This window comes from Acytostelium subglobosum, assembly GCF_000787575.1.
Source record: "Acytostelium subglobosum LB1 DNA, scaffold: scaffold12, whole genome shotgun sequence".
NCBI lineage: Eukaryota > Evosea > Eumycetozoa > Acytosteliales > Acytosteliaceae > Acytostelium > Acytostelium subglobosum.
The window spans coordinates 285,414-302,748 of NW_012236521.1; the positions used below are offsets into that span (position 1 = coordinate 285,414).

The 17,335-nt window shown below is 41.2% G+C and overlaps 6 protein-coding genes across 6 annotated transcripts; 4 read left to right on the forward strand and 2 right to left on the reverse strand.

The window, feature by feature from the left end:
* Positions 1-980: 980 nt before the first annotated feature.
* Positions 981-1,300, reverse strand: SAMD00019534_064060 (hypothetical protein; the record flags this gene model as incomplete). Its single annotated transcript, XM_012898226.1, has 2 exons — positions 981-1,207; positions 1,288-1,300. 2 exons carry the CDS (start codon positions 1,298-1,300, stop codon positions 981-983), a joined length of 240 nt encoding a protein of 79 aa, XP_012753680.1.
* A 576-nt stretch (positions 1,301-1,876) lies between these two features.
* On the reverse strand, positions 1,877-5,558 carry SAMD00019534_064070 (hypothetical protein; the record flags this gene model as incomplete). The annotated part of the gene is made up of 10 exons (XM_012898227.1): positions 1,877-2,710; positions 2,802-3,074; positions 3,139-3,270; positions 3,337-3,587; positions 3,665-4,052; positions 4,116-4,256; positions 4,345-4,619; positions 4,710-4,836; positions 4,982-5,196; positions 5,261-5,558. 10 exons carry the CDS (start codon positions 5,556-5,558, stop codon positions 1,877-1,879), a joined length of 2,934 nt encoding a protein of 977 aa, XP_012753681.1.
* Positions 5,559-6,587: 1,029 nt separating this feature from the next.
* Positions 6,588-8,119, forward strand: SAMD00019534_064080 (hypothetical protein; the record flags this gene model as incomplete). The annotated part of the gene is made up of 2 exons (XM_012898228.1): positions 6,588-7,813; positions 7,912-8,119. The coding sequence occupies 2 exons, from the start codon at positions 6,588-6,590 to the stop codon at positions 8,117-8,119; spliced, it is 1,434 nt and encodes a 477-aa protein (XP_012753682.1).
* Positions 8,120-8,410: 291 nt separating this feature from the next.
* SAMD00019534_064090 (hypothetical protein) lies at positions 8,411-8,894 on the forward strand (the record flags this gene model as incomplete). Its single annotated transcript, XM_012898229.1, has 3 exons — positions 8,411-8,413; positions 8,489-8,720; positions 8,809-8,894. Coding segments are annotated over 3 exons (321 nt in total), but the record flags the coding sequence as incomplete, so codon positions are not given.
* Positions 8,895-12,602: 3,708 nt separating this feature from the next.
* On the forward strand, positions 12,603-13,808 carry SAMD00019534_064100 (hypothetical protein; the record flags this gene model as incomplete). Its single annotated transcript, XM_012898230.1, has 3 exons — positions 12,603-13,054; positions 13,127-13,536; positions 13,630-13,808. The coding sequence occupies 3 exons, from the start codon at positions 12,603-12,605 to the stop codon at positions 13,806-13,808; spliced, it is 1,041 nt and encodes a 346-aa protein (XP_012753684.1).
* Positions 13,809-14,795: 987 nt separating this feature from the next.
* On the forward strand, positions 14,796-17,335 carry SAMD00019534_064110 (hypothetical protein; the record flags this gene model as incomplete). The annotated part of the gene is made up of 3 exons (XM_012898231.1): positions 14,796-14,820; positions 14,933-15,043; positions 15,114-17,335. The coding sequence occupies 3 exons, from the start codon at positions 14,796-14,798 to the stop codon at positions 17,333-17,335; spliced, it is 2,358 nt and encodes a 785-aa protein (XP_012753685.1).

Below are 17,335 nucleotides of genomic sequence, written 5' to 3' on the forward strand. Positions count from 1 at the left end.
ATCATTTGATTCGATTGATAGTGATGACGAGTGATACTTATAACATGTTGTCTGTGTTCTACATCCATTGCCTTCACCAAACACATCACTGATGATGTCATTATTGTTGTTACAGAGGACGTTACAAAGGGTACTCTTGCCACTTCCTTAAATGTTTGATTGACAACATAATTAGTATTAAGTTAATATGTATAATAGGTTGAAAAAAATAGATGTTACCAGTCCTCCCAAATACAAGTATATTTCTATCTGATACCATTGAAACTTATACAAATGAAAGGTCACAGAGTGGATCTGATCAAACTTGGATAGAATCACTTTTACAAATAAATTTGGTTGAAAACCATCAACTCTGAGTTGTTATGATTTAATATTATTTATTATTATATTTTAATATATAAATTCACAATCCTATCATAACAGATTAAGACTTCAATGACTTGCCCAATACTCACATCGAAGGAATTAGCAATACGCCGTCATAGCTTGAGAGTAGTCTCCATGAATGAAATTTCCCCAAACTGTTTCTTGCTTGTTGGATCATTTGAGATCAGAGTAACGTCACATCGCCAATTGGGGGATGCTATACAAGACATATATATACAAGACATTCAATTGAATCGTTTCAGGGGAAGGACTATCCATTTGAATCTGCATTTTGTAATGACAAGGAAGAGGTAATTCTCCTATTCTTCGAAGCTGAAGTACGAGATGAAACATATTTTGGAGTTTATATCATGCAAGAGAACAAGATAATATGTTCTATATCTAAATATATTAGTATAGATGGAATACCCATATTGGAATGTTCCAGATTATATAGAATAATGGGACTCTCAGAAGAAGAATTTGAATGATAGTTGGGACTTCAGTCAAGGTTAAGTCCATCTATTAATAGTAAATAAAATTATTCAAGAGAGATTTAAAGTGTTGAGAACAATCTGTTCATAATATTTTAATTGTAGGAGCAACTTTAGATATTAACAAATGTTGGCCTTTACACATGTGTCAACTACTGTGCAACCATTGACAGTGACATTGATATGAACATCAGCATTAATATGGAGGTCTGGAAGACATGGGAGACATCCAAGGAGGTTGGCACTCTTATTGGATCCTTGCATGGTAACACCAGATGAAGATGATCCAATAATAGCGTTGGACATGCCCATCGAGGAGGCAGTTGGGGTCAAGTTCTTCATAGCGGCTATAATATTAGGAATTAAATTAAAGTTAGAATAACAATTATAAATATATATAAATCTTTCATTTTTATTTAGTACTTACCAATGATAGTCATTTTGATTGATTTAGTTAATTAGATATTAGTTAATTGATTTGATGATATTATTCAATACCAAAATCAAGTATTTATATGTTTTGGATTATCACAACTCTTAAAATTGATTGATCTACAAATACTTTATAAGGTCATTATCCGTCAAAAGGAAGATATTTGTTCCTTGAATTATATGTTGATTCTGACCAACCACATCACACTTGTCCATCATGCCAATCACTACAACACACCACTAACCCAACAAACACATAACTCAACATATTCACAACATCAATCAGATATAATAGTGTTCTATCTGTTTAACAGTTATAACCCACTTTTAAAGTAATCAATTAAGTGGAGTGGATGTAGATGACAAGTTGTTGTAAATACGAATGTTGTTGTTGTTGATGATTGTTGTTGTTGTTGTGACAACTGACTGTTAACCTTTGTTTATTTGAGCACAAACATCTCTGTTCTGGCTTGATAGTTGTTGTTGTTGTTGTTGTTGGTCCATCGGTATGTCGAATGATGTGAGGTGTGATGATGTAAGTGTAGGTGTAAGTGTAAGTGTATATATATTATCGTCCGGTCCATTTACTTCTTGGATGATTGTTGTTGCTGTTGTTGTTGTTGCTTGAGGTTCCTAATAAATAGTTTAAAGAAGTCTTGGAAATCCTTCAATGGTACTGTGACGGGTAGAAGGCGGGCAAACTGCTGAGCGACCTCGGGTGAATGTATGTTGATCTGGGCCAGATAGACACCGCCAAGGTAGTTGATAAACTCGTCGCCATATCGCTGCGAGATGATCTTGAGCGACTTGGCAATCTCCATCACCAACTGATTCGAGGCAAAGTCGGCAGTGTTGAACGATGGCGCCATCGGCACCTGGAAGCACGTCGGTATGATCTGGCTGTAGACAAACTTGTCAAAGCCGTCCACCTGCTTGGGTCCGCCGCGGCCAAACTCGTCGATGAGCCGCTTGAGAATCGAGAACGACGTCTTTTGCACGCTGTCGCTGGTGCTGCACGTGCAGCCATTGATGATCGACGTCAGGATCTGCGGCAGCGTGTTGATGTTGAGCGGCGATGTCAGCGTGGCCGCCAGTGCATTGTTCAGGATGGACAGGATGAAGGAGTAGTAGGACTTTTGCAACTCGAGGTAGCTGCGTCCCTCGTCCGTGTTGGGCTCGGGAGGACGGGGCAAGTCCATCGACTTGTACAGTCTATAAATGATCTGTTGCAGCAAATCGTTGATCAAAGTGTTCAACTCCTCCTTGTACTTGGCCATCAACTGATTGACATATAATATGAACTCGACCAACTTCTCAATGCTGTTTGTATGATTCAACAACGTTGACAATATCTCTGGTAGCATTGGCTTGAGGTCATTGCCAAGGCAATCAACCATTCTGTGCATGTAAAAGAATGTCTATATGTTTGTTTGATTGTTTGGATGATGGTCAGTCAGTGAGTGATTGGTCGCAACATGGTTTGATGTTTGTGTGTAGACATGGACATACCCTCGAGATGATCTCCTCATTGTGTGGAAGCAGCTTGGGTAGGAGGAGAATGACTTTGAGCGACTTGATAAAGTATGCCTTGTAGGAGTGTGGTTCGGGCTTGAGGTTGCCAGTCGAGTTGTTGATCGGTGTGAATCCTTTGCTGAATGTTCCAATTGCACTGATCAATTGGATGAGCTGAGTGCCATGGATTGGCTGTTCTTTGGTATCTGTTTTGTACAATCCCTTGGTCACTATCTCCTCCATTCTCATATATGGATTAAGTAGTATTTTCTGATGTGATTGGTTAGTGATGGTCACTCGTGGACTATCTTAAGGTGAATGGATGGTATCATACCTCGACATAGTTCTGCTCTTCTTGGGGTGGCAGGGAGGCACCTCCAATCAAGAAGCCAAGTGATTCGTAAAAGTTGAGTTGCTCGTCGAATGGTACTTCCTTCTGTATCTCGTATGATATGATTAAATGGTTCTGGTTTGTGATTGATTGAGTGAGTGAGTGAATGAATGAAGGAGGACTGGTGGTTGCTTGACATACCTTTAGCGCTTCGATTATATTGTTGATGTAGGGGAAGAGTTGGGTCTTGAGCTGCTTGACCAACTTATTTAGTAGGTAGCCAGCTCTGCTTCGCACCAGTGTGTTGCTGTTGAGTAGTCCGCGTTGATCCAAGAATGCCGACAGGATCATTCCCAAGTTCTGCGGATCATGTGGAACGTACTTGGCATAACGTACCACTGTCTCAAAGTAGGTCAGCGATACAATCTGATGGAGCTCAAATGTGATGATCCCTGTGATTGATTGATTGATTGATTGATTGAGTGAGTGATACTTGGAATCCACACAATCCAAATGAATTATTACTTACTGCTGCCTGCCAGGAGTATGACCATTGAGCCAAAGAACTTCTCGAATGGCTTCATTGTGTCCTCGGGTGTGGCGGTGATACCCTCACCCATTTGGAATAAAAGGTAGATGGCCACCTCGATGTCTGTGAACTGGTAGTGATCTGGGTCTTGTGTGATGTTGGCGATCATTGTCTGGACGAAGGAGCCCACCATCTCTGGACAAATCCTAAAGATGTTCCTGAACTGATTGGACAAGTCCTTGCGGAACTCTGCAAACTGAACCTCATCCTCTCCCTCTGGATTGCCAAAGTCAAACTCCTTCTTATATTTCATCTTGTTGCGAATGATCTGTACCAACAATGTGACGTGTTGCAACTGCTTCTCATTCAATGGCTTGACATTCTTGAGCTGTAATGTTTGAGTGAGTTAGTGTCTGTGAGTGAGTGATTGAGTGGAAGGCATGGAAATTACCTTTGTGATGTATAATGCAGAGAATGGCATGACTGTGGTGGAGACCTCATTGTACTCGTTGTTGAGGAACTTGACAAGCAGCTCTAAAAAGTCGTCCAATAGCTTGTCTGCTCCCTCCACTCTCTTCTCCTGGTTTCCAGCCTGTGTACACGTGTCGCGAGGTTGTTAGTCCATCATCCTGATTATGGTAATCAATCAATGAAACAATCAATCATCATCAATAACATACCACTGATTCCAGACCCCTGAGCACCTCCATACCAGTCAGGTTGACCAGACTTCCAATCTTGACGACAAAGTCCAAATCGTCAAGGGCCACCAGGTTGACAATGTCCTTGATCTGAAGCTTCTGGATCAATAATAACTTTGAACTTGGATCCATACCCTTGTAAATGATCTCCTTGAAACAGTCGCATACCTCTTCGCGCAGAGGCATCACATTCAATAGCTTGAAGAACAGTTGGATGAACCTGTCGTTGACAATCAGATTGATATCTATCCATCCTGTTTGTTTGTTTGTGATTGATTGATTGAATGATTGAATGTTGTCAATGCCATGCCATTCCATCCCATCCTAATAATAATAATCCTTACCAACATAATGCTTGATGTTCTGCAATGCCATGTTTGCCAAGTGAGGATTGGTTTGGTGATAGTGGACCAGTATCTCGTACCATGACGATACGATGTCCTTGATGGCGCCATCCCTCATTGTGTCTTTCTGTTTGATTGGTTTGTATTATCCAGGTGATGTTGATATGAGTGGTGGAATAGTTCCATCCAGGTGAATGAGTGGACGAGTGGAAGAGTGAGTGAGTGAGTGATTGATCAGGTGAGTGAGTTGATTGATGAAGAGGGATACGAACGATCATTGTATTATGTGCCAACTCTGCAGTTGACCTGTGCACATTGAATGACACCACTTCAATGTCGATTGACTTTAGTATGCGTAGGAAGATGTCAATCACATTGGGACCAATCGCGAGCATTGACAAGAAGTCATTAAAGAACTGTGGCCACTGCTCAGGGTACTCCTGCTTGAACAACAACACAACGATCTGTGCGTACTTGTTCTTGATTGCTGAAGTATGGTATGAGTGAGTGATTGATTGATTGAATGAGTCTTTGCCACCCCTGACGCTTACCTGTATCTTCATTTGTGTTGGCCAGTACGACCTTCAAGTATGTGATTAGGGTGCTCTTTAGACTGAGTCTGTCCTGCTCGGTAAGTGCTTCGTAGCGATGTAGTATGACGTCTTGAAAGACGTGAAAGCAGAAGAACTTGACGTGTATTGACTTTGTCTGAAATAGCTTCTCCAGACAGAACTTCCAACCATCTGGTGACTCCTTAACTGTATTGGTATATGCCAGCGCCTTTAGCTTCAATTCCTCTGATATAGAAGGGTCATAGCTATACAGGATCGCTGTTTCAAAGTCATCCATATTCTATATCTCTATCTCTTTCTCTCTATATCTTGAGTTGACCTATATCTCTATCTATCTCTATCTCTATCTTATATATTATCTATATTATTATTATATATATATTGTAGTTGTATATTTGTGTTATGTCAATACATCCAATGAATGAGGTCTGTGTTGTGTATATATGTATATATCTATGTTTGTTTGGCTGCAGATGTATGAATGATTGACTGATTGACTATTGACTAAGTATGAATATGTTGATTGATTGACCGGTTGATTGACAGAGTTGATGGTTGTGTAAAGAATGAATGAATGAGATGTGGACGTTGTTGTGAATGTGAAAGACCTGAATGAATGAATGAATGAATGTATTCTTTAGTCGTCTTTTCTCAAGAACGCTGACCCAGCCAAAGAATGAACACAACAACGCCCAAGAGTCTCGAATGTTGTCGCACGACCCTTCAGCGATGCAAAGTAGAAAAAAAAAGTAGTAGTTCGTGACAAACACACACATTCAGTACCGGTCCACTCAATGCCAATGATCGAATGAATGGTTTGATTGTTTAAGAAGACAGATAGATATCAACTTTAGTTTATTCAATCACCATGATAACACAATGATTGCTTGGATCGTGACTATCTTGTTGATTACCTATCCACCCTGTACCACCCATCTCATTAAAATTGGTATGATCATCAAGTTGATTGTTTGTTTGATTGATTGATTGATTGATTGATTGATTGAAAGAGTTGGCTTAAGGGCATAAGAATGTCCATTCTACAACTAATTGTTGTTGTAATAATAAGAATAAACTTATAATTGAGCTTGCAAATGATGTAAGGGTGTGGCTCCAACCAATTTGAAGTTGCCGAATGATGCAAAGGCATCGGCAATTTGGTCCACAACCCACAATTAAAATCCTAAATCACTTTAAAAGTTGATCATCATTCTACTTCAATCAAATAAATATCATTCAATACATATATACAAATATACAAGTAGTAGTAGTAGTAGTAGTAGTAATAGTATAGTAGTAGTTAGTAATGACAAAGAATACAAAGATAGCAACATTAGCATCATTAGCATCATTATCATCACAATCATCATCATCATCATCATCACAAACAACATCAACAAGTGATCAGAAAGGCAATGGAAAGGGAAAGCTTAATGTACTGCTAACTGGAGCAACAGGCTTTGTTGGTTCAAACTGCTTGCGACCAATGTTAGACTCCAATCAATATAGAGTGTTTGCATTGGTGAGGAATAGACATAAAGTGGATGGTTCGACACAGTCAAGACAGATGCCAAAGGAGTTCAGACAGTTCTCATCCAATCCATCATTCTCAATACTGGTGGGCGACATTGTTGACTTGGACCTGGACGCTGCGCATCAGGGCAAGGTGATTGAACACTTGCGCAAGTTGATCATCTCGCATCGCATCCACATCATTGTTCATCTGGCCGCTGCAATGGAATTCTATCCAGGCGATCAGCATATCGTATACATGACCAACGTCATTGGAACAAAGAACCTGTTGGAGGCATCAATATATCGCAAGCATAAAGGTGGTGGTGATGGCGATGGCAGTGACAGTGACAGCGACAGCGAGGAGAGCGAGCAAGACAGTGATGATAGCGATGGTGAAGCCCTGCCAAAGGTGGTCGACCACCCACTCATCAAGAGGTTCATATACATCTCGTCGACAGAGGCCATGGGTGGCTGTCCACCTAGTCCTGGCGTGCTGAGATCAGAGACTTCAAGGGACAACCCACCCAACTTCTATTATGGCGAGACGAAGCTGCAGGGTGAGGAGCATGTGCGCGCCACCGAGCAGGACTATGGCCTGGACACAATGATCGTGAGGCTCACCGGAGTCTTTGGACGATCGGACGACTTCTCGATGTTTGAACTGATCCAAGCCATCTCGTACGGTCTGATATTCTTCATACCATCGTTCGCCACGGGCTCTGTCATGTACACACACATCGATGACGTCGTGCACGGCATTATGTTGGCGATGAAGAAGAAGCGATCTTCGTTGGACGTGAGCAATAAGTCGGACTTGCCCTACACCTATATCATCGCGCCCGACAAAGGACTATCATACCGCGAGGTCATTATATATATCAATGAGAAGCTCAACAGAATGAAGCCAAGACTAGTCCTACCAGGTGTCATTGTACAAGGTGCCATCGGCCTCGTTGGCAAGCTCATCTATCGATTCAAGAACAAGCAGTTCCTTTTCCAACCAAAGACATTGGAGAGGTAAGTGTCCTAGGTGTCAACATCCAGCAACATGTATGTTACCAATGCGAACTCTGACTGACTCATTCAATCTATCAATCAATCAATCATATTACTAGGATGTCTGAAGACCGTATGTTCAACAATGAGAGAGCCAAGCGTGAGCTTGGATTCAAGCCACAGTATACATTTAAGCAGGGACTGAATGTGACGATCGAGGAGTATCTGGAGAATGATAGGATATCATACTATCCAGTGTCTCCATTGTTTATAGGCTTTATAATGCTGATACTCTTTATTAAGTTTATGTCATGGGATATGTTCTAGCCTCATCCATTCATAACAGTACAGTACATAGCAAGTACTACCATACATTACATTATATTATCATCTTGGACATCAATTATTGTACAAATAACAACAACAAACAAATAATAACAACAATGTGATGTTGATGAGGGACGTAAAAATGAGTGAATGAAGTTCAAAAAACAAGTTTATTTTGTTTGTTGGGGTTGTTCAAATTGAACATGGGTGTCATCGTTGAAGTTGTCTTGGTCAGGTGCTCATTATTCAATTAAACACATAAGTAACAACCAAACAAATATATATATAACAATGGTACGAAGAATTATATATATGTTCAAAGAATGAATGAATGAATGAATGATTATACTCACACACAACACAACACAGGGCGTTGACATCGAAACTAAGGTACAGGGAAATGGAAAGAAGCCAGGAAAGGGACAGACTGTCTCTGTTCACTATGTTGGAACGTTGACCAACGGAACTGAGTTTGACTCATCTCGCAAGAGAGGCAAGCCATTCGAGTTCGTCCTCGGCAGGGGTCAGGTTATCAAGGGATGGGATGAGGGTGTTGCCCAAATGACCCAGGGTGAGAAGTCCATCTTGACCATCTCCCCAGGTATGAATATATAGGATATACCCATTTCAATGTGTGTATTACACTTAATCTAACCAATACATTCATTCTCCCTCAATCATAATAATAGACTTTGGATACGGTGCTTCTGGTATCGGAGGTGTCATCCCAGGTAATGCCACTTTGATCTTTGAGGTTGAGTTGCTTTCATTCAGATAAGCAAATGTCTGTCTGTTCTCTCTGTAAGCAGCGACAATAAGTGATAAAGTGATGTGATGATCACACTCTCTCTCTCCAACAGTAAGAATACGTTCAAATATGAATAAAATCACTTATCTAGTATGTATGTTTACTGCCGTGTGGTGTAGTCTGATCTGGTGATTGATTGTACATCCATTACAGTGTATATCCTCGAGCTCGATGCTTGTTGTGTCTGTCCACACCAATGTTTGTGCGCAGACCAATCGCCTGTCATGGAAGAAAGAGGAGGAGAGGAAGGGGAGGAGAGGAGGAAGGAGGGAGGAGGAAGGAGGAGGAAGGAGGGGAGAGGAAGCTGGAAGATAGTAACATAATATTGTATATTTATCTTATGCCATTTCGTTGATGCTGTAAATATCATCGTCGTCATCGCTGTCAAAGTCACCGGATATCAGTGGTACCTGTCCATCGGCACCCTTACGACGACGATTGCCACGCAGTCCATTCAGATTCATCGCAGCACGCTGTTCTCTAACCTTGCAATAGAATATCAACAATACCAACAGCACTATCATACACACTACTACCACAACACTGACAATGATGAACACAGTGTTCTTCAATCCTGGTATTGGTATCGCCTCAGAGTCCTCCGAATCTGCAATAACTAATATATGTATAAATATTGTCAGTCCAACTATCCATTCCATTAGTTCATCCACATTAGTTCATTCATTAATTCATTACCTTGACTGAATAGAGTAGCAAGTCCAATCAGTAACAAGAACAGTCTATCAATACCTATTGACATTGTATATAAATGTGTTGTTGTATTATATATAAATATAATGCTGTAAAGTATGTTTGTTGGTTGTAAGGATGTCTAAACAATGGGTATCATCATACCAATTAGTGTATGTATGAATGAATGGAATGTTGATGTATTAGAGATAGGTAATGTATGTAATGTTGAATTGATTGATTGATTGATTGAGTGTTGACACTTGTGTTGTTGTGTTTGTGTGTGTAAGTGTGTATAAGTGTGTTTGTATGGAAGTGTGTAATGTAATTCATTTGAGAGTGTTTGTCTTTGCAAAGGGGCTTCGACTCTTCATCGTCGGTTGGACTTTTAAGGTCAGTTTGGGGTCACCTGCCAAACTAACTAACTTCCCGTTCTATCAAGATGTAGTTCAACTTCATTGTACATGTTTATTAATAACGTAATAATTGGTGAACAAGATTGTTATATTTATTCTACATCGAATAGAGAGGGGGTGAAACAAATAACTTACAACATTGTAGTTTACCCTTGAAGGAAATTGTGACTCACTCTATAGTATATATCACCACTTTGAGATATAATTGGTAGTAGTAAAGATCATAACATCATTCGAATTATCTATTACCAGGGTAGAGTGAGAGAAGTAGACAGACACACCCACTTGGTAATGCAAGGAATGAATGTTCAGTTTCTCTTGCAACAAGCTGGCAAACGCGATATCTTTGTTTTGATTACTGAATGCGCATGAGGAGTGTGGTTGCGATGAGTAAAGTAAAGCAAAAGGACCTTGATAATGGGCTGGGCAGTTCTTGGCACATATCTTCCGATCGCCAAGATACTGGACCGGCCAGTTGGGCCGGATCTGACAATCCTCTTATTCTGATTCGTTGATGAAATGACTGCCCCACTTGTTTGATGTTGTGGTGTGATCATCATCAAAGTTGACTACCATTATTCATAAATCCAATCATTCATTCATTCATTCATTCATTCATTGTACATTATAACATTACTATTATTTGTAACAATATTATTATTATCATCAGATACCTTTGATTCCGAAGTTGTAAGTACATTCACATTCTGTCACTCACATGTTTGATTTGGTCATTAAATTTATGACCCATAAGTTAGCCATATGGTAGACAATCCATCCCCATCAATTCACCGAACATCTTTGAAGTTTAAGTCAAACTGTTAAATCAGAGTGGGTTGACGCACTCTAGAACCACACACCGGTGATTGGACTCCATCCATCCATCCATCCGTCAGTCCGTCCGTCTGAACACCAACGGATGGACACCCAAGTTTAGATTGACGCGAGATGATCACCCACAATCCAACCAAAAGACACAATCAATCAAACACATATGTTCTACAATACCCTTTGAACTCTCAAGATCTAAACGACTTGTTGTTGTTACTGTTGTTGTTGTTGTTGTTTGTTTCGTCGACTCGAGTCGAGTTGAGTCGTCTAAACATCTCTCAAAGATGATCTTGCCCCAGGATTGATCAAATAACTACTTCATGCCAAAGGCCACACTGAGCCACTTGTCAGATCCCATCACACACATAGTTAACGCCAACACGTTCACGCAACATGTGGCAGTTGGAGATGGACTGCGGACCTCGCAAAGTGCGTGTGCCTCCCCCTTCTCGAAAAACAGAACGTTCCACAAATTGTCACCTATTTTTTTTGTTTTGTTTTGTTGATGTTGTTCCAAACCCCATGCGTACCATGGTGCTGGATGTACTACTGCTGTGGACAGTCAATCGCTATCTCTTATTCTCTCACAATTACTTGACCTTCGCTTTGTGTCTCTCACTCACACTCACCTCATTCATTCACTCGCTCATCAACATCACCTGAGTGTGATACATACCGTTCATTCTCCACTTTGCGTGCTTGTTTGTTATTATACCTCTCTATCTATCTATCTTTGTTTCGTATTTCTTATTCTTATTATTATTATTATTATTATTATTATTACCACAAGGTTTAGTTTAAAAGACATTCATTACCTTGGTCAAATTCCCCTGTAGTAAGCATCATCTCCCAAAGACAAAGACATACATTACATTCACAAGTCGATCACAATGAACAACCAATCAATCAAACACCAAGCCATTGTCAACGTCGCGACAATGATTATAATTTATTATACTCCTACCATCTCCTACCACCAATCACACCACTCATTCGTTCATTCCATCCATTCATTCATTCTATTCATTCACATCACAGTCCAATCCATTGTCCAACCCACACTTGACTCTCTCTCTCTCTCTAATTTAAACACATAATGAGTGAGACAGTTGATGGATACACACACAGTCGGAGTGTGTTATTTGAGTTGACACACATACCACACCACACTCATCAATCAGTCAATCAATCAATCAATCAATAACACACTGATTTAACACTACACTTCCATCCATCAATCATGTTGTTGTTGTTGTTGTTATAACACTGTTGATATTTTAAGAGTCATACTAACACCCCTTCCTCTCCCTTCGCCCTCCCACTTCTTCACCTCTCTCTCTCTATTTGTTTAATTAACTCTTTTAGTTATACATTATATATATTCACATTCAAAAGGTTAACAGCAACACACAATACTCAACTTCCTTTATTCATTCATTCATTCACTCTACCAACCAAATATTTATTCACACATACACATAATAATATATTAATTTCATTACTTCTTATATATATAATATAATCAATCAATTATTATTATATATATAGTTATAAATAATCCAAACCAACAATCCAACCCAATCCAATTAAATAACATTGTATAGTACACCTTAAAGGTCATTTGACAGCGACGCCAAACTGACCGAGTAGATAACAGACGGAGAGAATAGACAGATCAGTAACAGACAATAGCGGAGGCAGTAGTAATTACAGCAGTAGTCCCAGCAAGATTAACAAAATGAGCTGTGTAGCACGAAGAACCGACGAGCTCAAGATCTCCATCGAGATCGACAAGGAGCTCAGACACGAGGAGCGCCGCTTGAAGCGCGACATCCAGATCCTGCTGCTCGGCGCAGGCGAGTGCGGCAAGTCGACCATCTTTAAGCAACTAAAGATCCTGCAGGACAATGGCAAGTGGACGGAGCGCGAGCTGCTCGAGTTCCGCAACAGCATCTATGTAAATATCACCTCTCAATTGCTCGTCCTCGTCATGGCCTGTGAGAAGTTCAATATACCTCTGTTGCCCCAGAATCAAGATATACCAGAGAGGATTAAGAATCGTCAACATCTCACAGAGGATTGGACTGCTGAAGTGGCAGACGATGCCACCAGACTCTGGTCCGATCCAGCTATTAGATCAGTTTACGATCGTAGAGATAAGGATTTCCAATTGAACGATTCAGCTAGATAGTATGTACATTCGCTCAATCAATCAATGTGATGTGAATGTTGATGCTAACTGATCAATCAATCAAAATATAGTTTCTTTGATAACTTAGCAAGGATAGCAGATTCAAAGTATTTGCCGACGCCACAGGATGCCCTTCGATCAAGAGTGATGACAAAGGGTATTGTAGAGGCTGATGTTGTGTTTGATGGCATTTCGATGAAGATCATTGATGTTGGAGGACAGCGTTCACAACGACGCAAGTGGATTCACTGTTTCGATGGCGTGTCAGCGGTGATCTTTGTCGCAGCACTGAGCGAGTACGATCAGATGTGTCGCGAGGTTGCCGTCAACCGTCTCGACGAGTCAATCAACCTCTTCTCAGAGATTAGCAACAGCCAGTGGTTCGTAACCACTCCAATGATCCTCTTCCTCAACAAGAAAGATCTACTCATCGAGAAGTTACAAAGAGTGCCATTCAATACTTATGATTCACATTATACAGGTATGTTTGATCGATCAAACACACACAAACGAACACAAACACAAACTAACTTGTCAAACTCAAACATCAAACTCCACAATCATAAACTCAAAGGCGACAACTCATTCTCTGATGTATCAACATATATAAAGAAAAAGTTCCTGGCCACAATGAAGAACTCCCAGAAGGATATATACACTCACATGACAATCGCCATCGACACTCAGAACATCGACTTTGTATTTAAGGCCGTGAAGGAGATCCTCTTGAAACAGACTTTCAAAGAGTTTTAAAATTATCTTCTTTCTTACACCTCTTCACCAATCTACCAAACCAACCAATCAACCAACAACGACCATCATCATCTTTATCATATCCAACTCATACACAACAACAACAACAACACAAGGTCCAATACGCAACCACAAACGTCAACAACTACTCCAACACCTATACATACATACGTACATACTTCTCCTATCCCTCTTTCTCTCCTCATCTCCCCTGCCGCCTTTAATAAATGCAGTGCACTGCACAATGGACCACCTGTTTGATCACAAATATTCGAAGTTCATTTGAATGTGTTCTGTGGTGTCAAAATTGCGCACACAATTATTATGTGTGCTTCAGCGAAGATTCTCCCAGAGTACAACTCACAATGTTGTGTGAGAACAAAGTTTGAATGAATGTTGAGGACAGTCAGGCTTAAATAGATTGAGCTCACACAACATTCACTTCATTCTCATTCTCTCCCTCTAGTTAGTTGTAATACAAACAATCCTTTCTCTCTTTGATATTAAATTGTTAATTGAATTAATTGATTGATTATCTCTTTGAATTGAAATATCAATATCATGTCTATATTCGCACCCAATCCAACATGTAAGCACGCACTACTTTGATTGAATTCTTACCTCTCTCTTTCTATCTATCTCTTTCTTTCTCCTCCTCTCTCCCTCTCTCTCTCTCTCTCCAACGACGCATACCCAACACCAACACAATCGCAACACTGATCCTCACCATCCATCCGTCCACCTGCACCACCTCTTGATCCGATGTGCATGGTAAACTATGAATGAGATGCTCATTGTGTTGTTGAGCTACAAGGCTGAATTCAATGAGATTGATAACCTGATGATCACATTTGAATATACATCCATCCAGTTATTAAATTAATTGGTGTGCATTGCTGCCAGGCTGTTGCTCTCCTGAGGCCTGGTTGGCACCCACAATGCATCGGCGCGCTTCAGAAAGACTCTAAAGAGGATGAATGATAAAGGATGAAGAATAAGATATCTTTGAAGAGTAAGTACAATGAATCTGCCGAGTAATAAACTAACATCTCCCTTTCCTTCTTCTTCTCCTTCACTTTCTCTTCTTTTCTCTCTTCTCCCTTTTTTTTGTTCTCCTCTCAAAGCTACCTTTGGTACCTTCAACAACAATGCTACACCAAGATGGGGATTCGGACCCACAACTGGACAAGCAGAAAATAGGCCAACAATCTCAACGTTTGGGCCTTCAACAACAAGTAAGTGTCAATATGTGATCGACCGATTATAATAGTAGAGGCCATTCATTACTAACGCTCATTCTCAAAGACCCTTTCAACACAACTCCAACAACTACCAACTTTAACTTTGGACTCGGTACCAACACCGCCGCCACCACCAACCTGTTTGGAACTCAGACTCCCGCTGCACCAGCCACAGTCTCCACGTTCAACTTCTTCACGCCTGCGCCTACAGCCACAGCCACTACCAATGCCGGTCCATTCCAGTCTCTTACGACAAACAATGGAAGTACCCAAACAAACTTGTTTGGCATGGCCACATCACCTACAACCGGTACTGGCAACCCTCCTTACAAACAGACGTCTGATTTGGAGACCATAAAGGGAGAGCCTACCAAGTTCTTTATCAACTCCATCAGTGCAATGAAGGAGTATAAGGACAAGTCTTATGAGGAGCTCAGACATGAGGACTCAAAGAAACCAGTTGGAGCGTTCCCCAATCCTTTCCCAAGCTTCTCCACCACTGCGCCAACTGTAACGCCAACACCAGCGCCATCTGCCTCTCCAAATGCGTTTAGCAATTTACTCTTTGGCACCAACAACAACACTGCTGCTCCAGCAGTTACACAATCTACATGGTCCAACCCATTCACAACCAATACTACTACGACTACTACCAACCCATTTGATGCCAACCCTTTCAAAACAAATCCAACTATACAGTTCAACAACAATACAACAACAACAACAACAAGTCCAGGTTCAATCTTCAACAATCCATTCAACACAACAACGTCCAATGCTTTGACACTAGGCATGTCATTCATTGACCATTCAATCAAACCAACACCATTGCCAATATTCAATATCAACAACGGCAATACCACACCAACGTTGTTCAATCCTCAGACTTCTATGTCACTCATTACTCCAGCGGCAGTATCTACTACTGCTCAGGACCCTAAGACATTCTCATGGCTTACCAGTACATCTGCCAACCCAGTGTCTACTGCTCCTGTCCAGACCACCAATACCTTTCCCAACATCTTCCAGACCGGCAACACTTCCACGTTGTTGTCAAACAACACCAACGCCAACAACACCAACAACACCGCTCAGGTGTCAATCTTTGATAAGCCAACATGTGGCTGGCCCACAACAACACCAACATTTACTTGGACAACACCAACTTCCACAACGTCCACGTCAACGTCAACAACAAATGACAAGCCAATTTACTCAAACTGTTGGTTTGGATTGGCTGCCAATTCTTCATGTCTGGGTAATAACCAGACCACTTCTACAATGATTGGGGCGCTTGAGCCAATCGCCCAGCCAACAATCAAGTTGAATGATTCCATTGCCTCCGAGAACCCCTACTTCCCAACGACCAAGGCCCAGACCTTGCCCAAGGTCCTCTTCACAGCAACAAACAATGTTGCCCAGGTCATCCCCACGACCATCACTTCAGTCGCTGCAACTGTCCCAGCCACAACAACTCCTCAGGTGTCCACATCCAGCACCACCTCCACATTGCAGTTGTACACTCCAAGATCAACCACCAAGTTGGTTCCACGTAGATTCAATGCAACCCAGGCATCCGAAGCACCAGCACAACCAATTAGCAATAGCAGCCGCACAACAACAACAACAACAACAACATCAACAATCACGTTGGATGACTTTGTTACCAAGTACTCAAAGAGTCTCACAGTTAGCACAGCATCCGAGACTGCCGCTTCTCTCAGGAAGCCAGCTCAGTTGTTCACTACTGCTAAACCAACTGGAGATGTTCAACAACCAGCCCCAGTGTCATCACGTAAAGTCAAGGTCCATCAATCAAAGCCAGTCGTACAAGAGATCAAGTCCAATCCAAAGGCACCAAAGTTGACCCTCACTGGATACGCATGCCGTCCAACTATTGAGCAGCTCCAATCAATGTCTGATAATGAGTTGGCCGCCGTCAACAACTTTTATGTTGAGCGCATTGGATATGGTTCAGTCTTGTTCCTTGGCAATGTTGACCTTAGAGGACTCGACCTGGATCAACTCATCGTATTTGAGAAGAGAGAGATCACCGTCTACCCTGACGACTCAAAGAAGCCAGCCGTGGGAGAGGGTTTGAATCGCAAGTCAATGATCACACTCCAAGAGTGTTGGCCACAGAACAAGGATGGAACATTCAACAAGTCCGAGAAGCATTTCGAACTCTACACCAAGCTCTTGAAGAACAGAGAGCGACAAGGAGCACACTTTATCGATTACGATGGTAACGAGGGAGTGTGGCGATTCAATGTGGACCACTTCTAA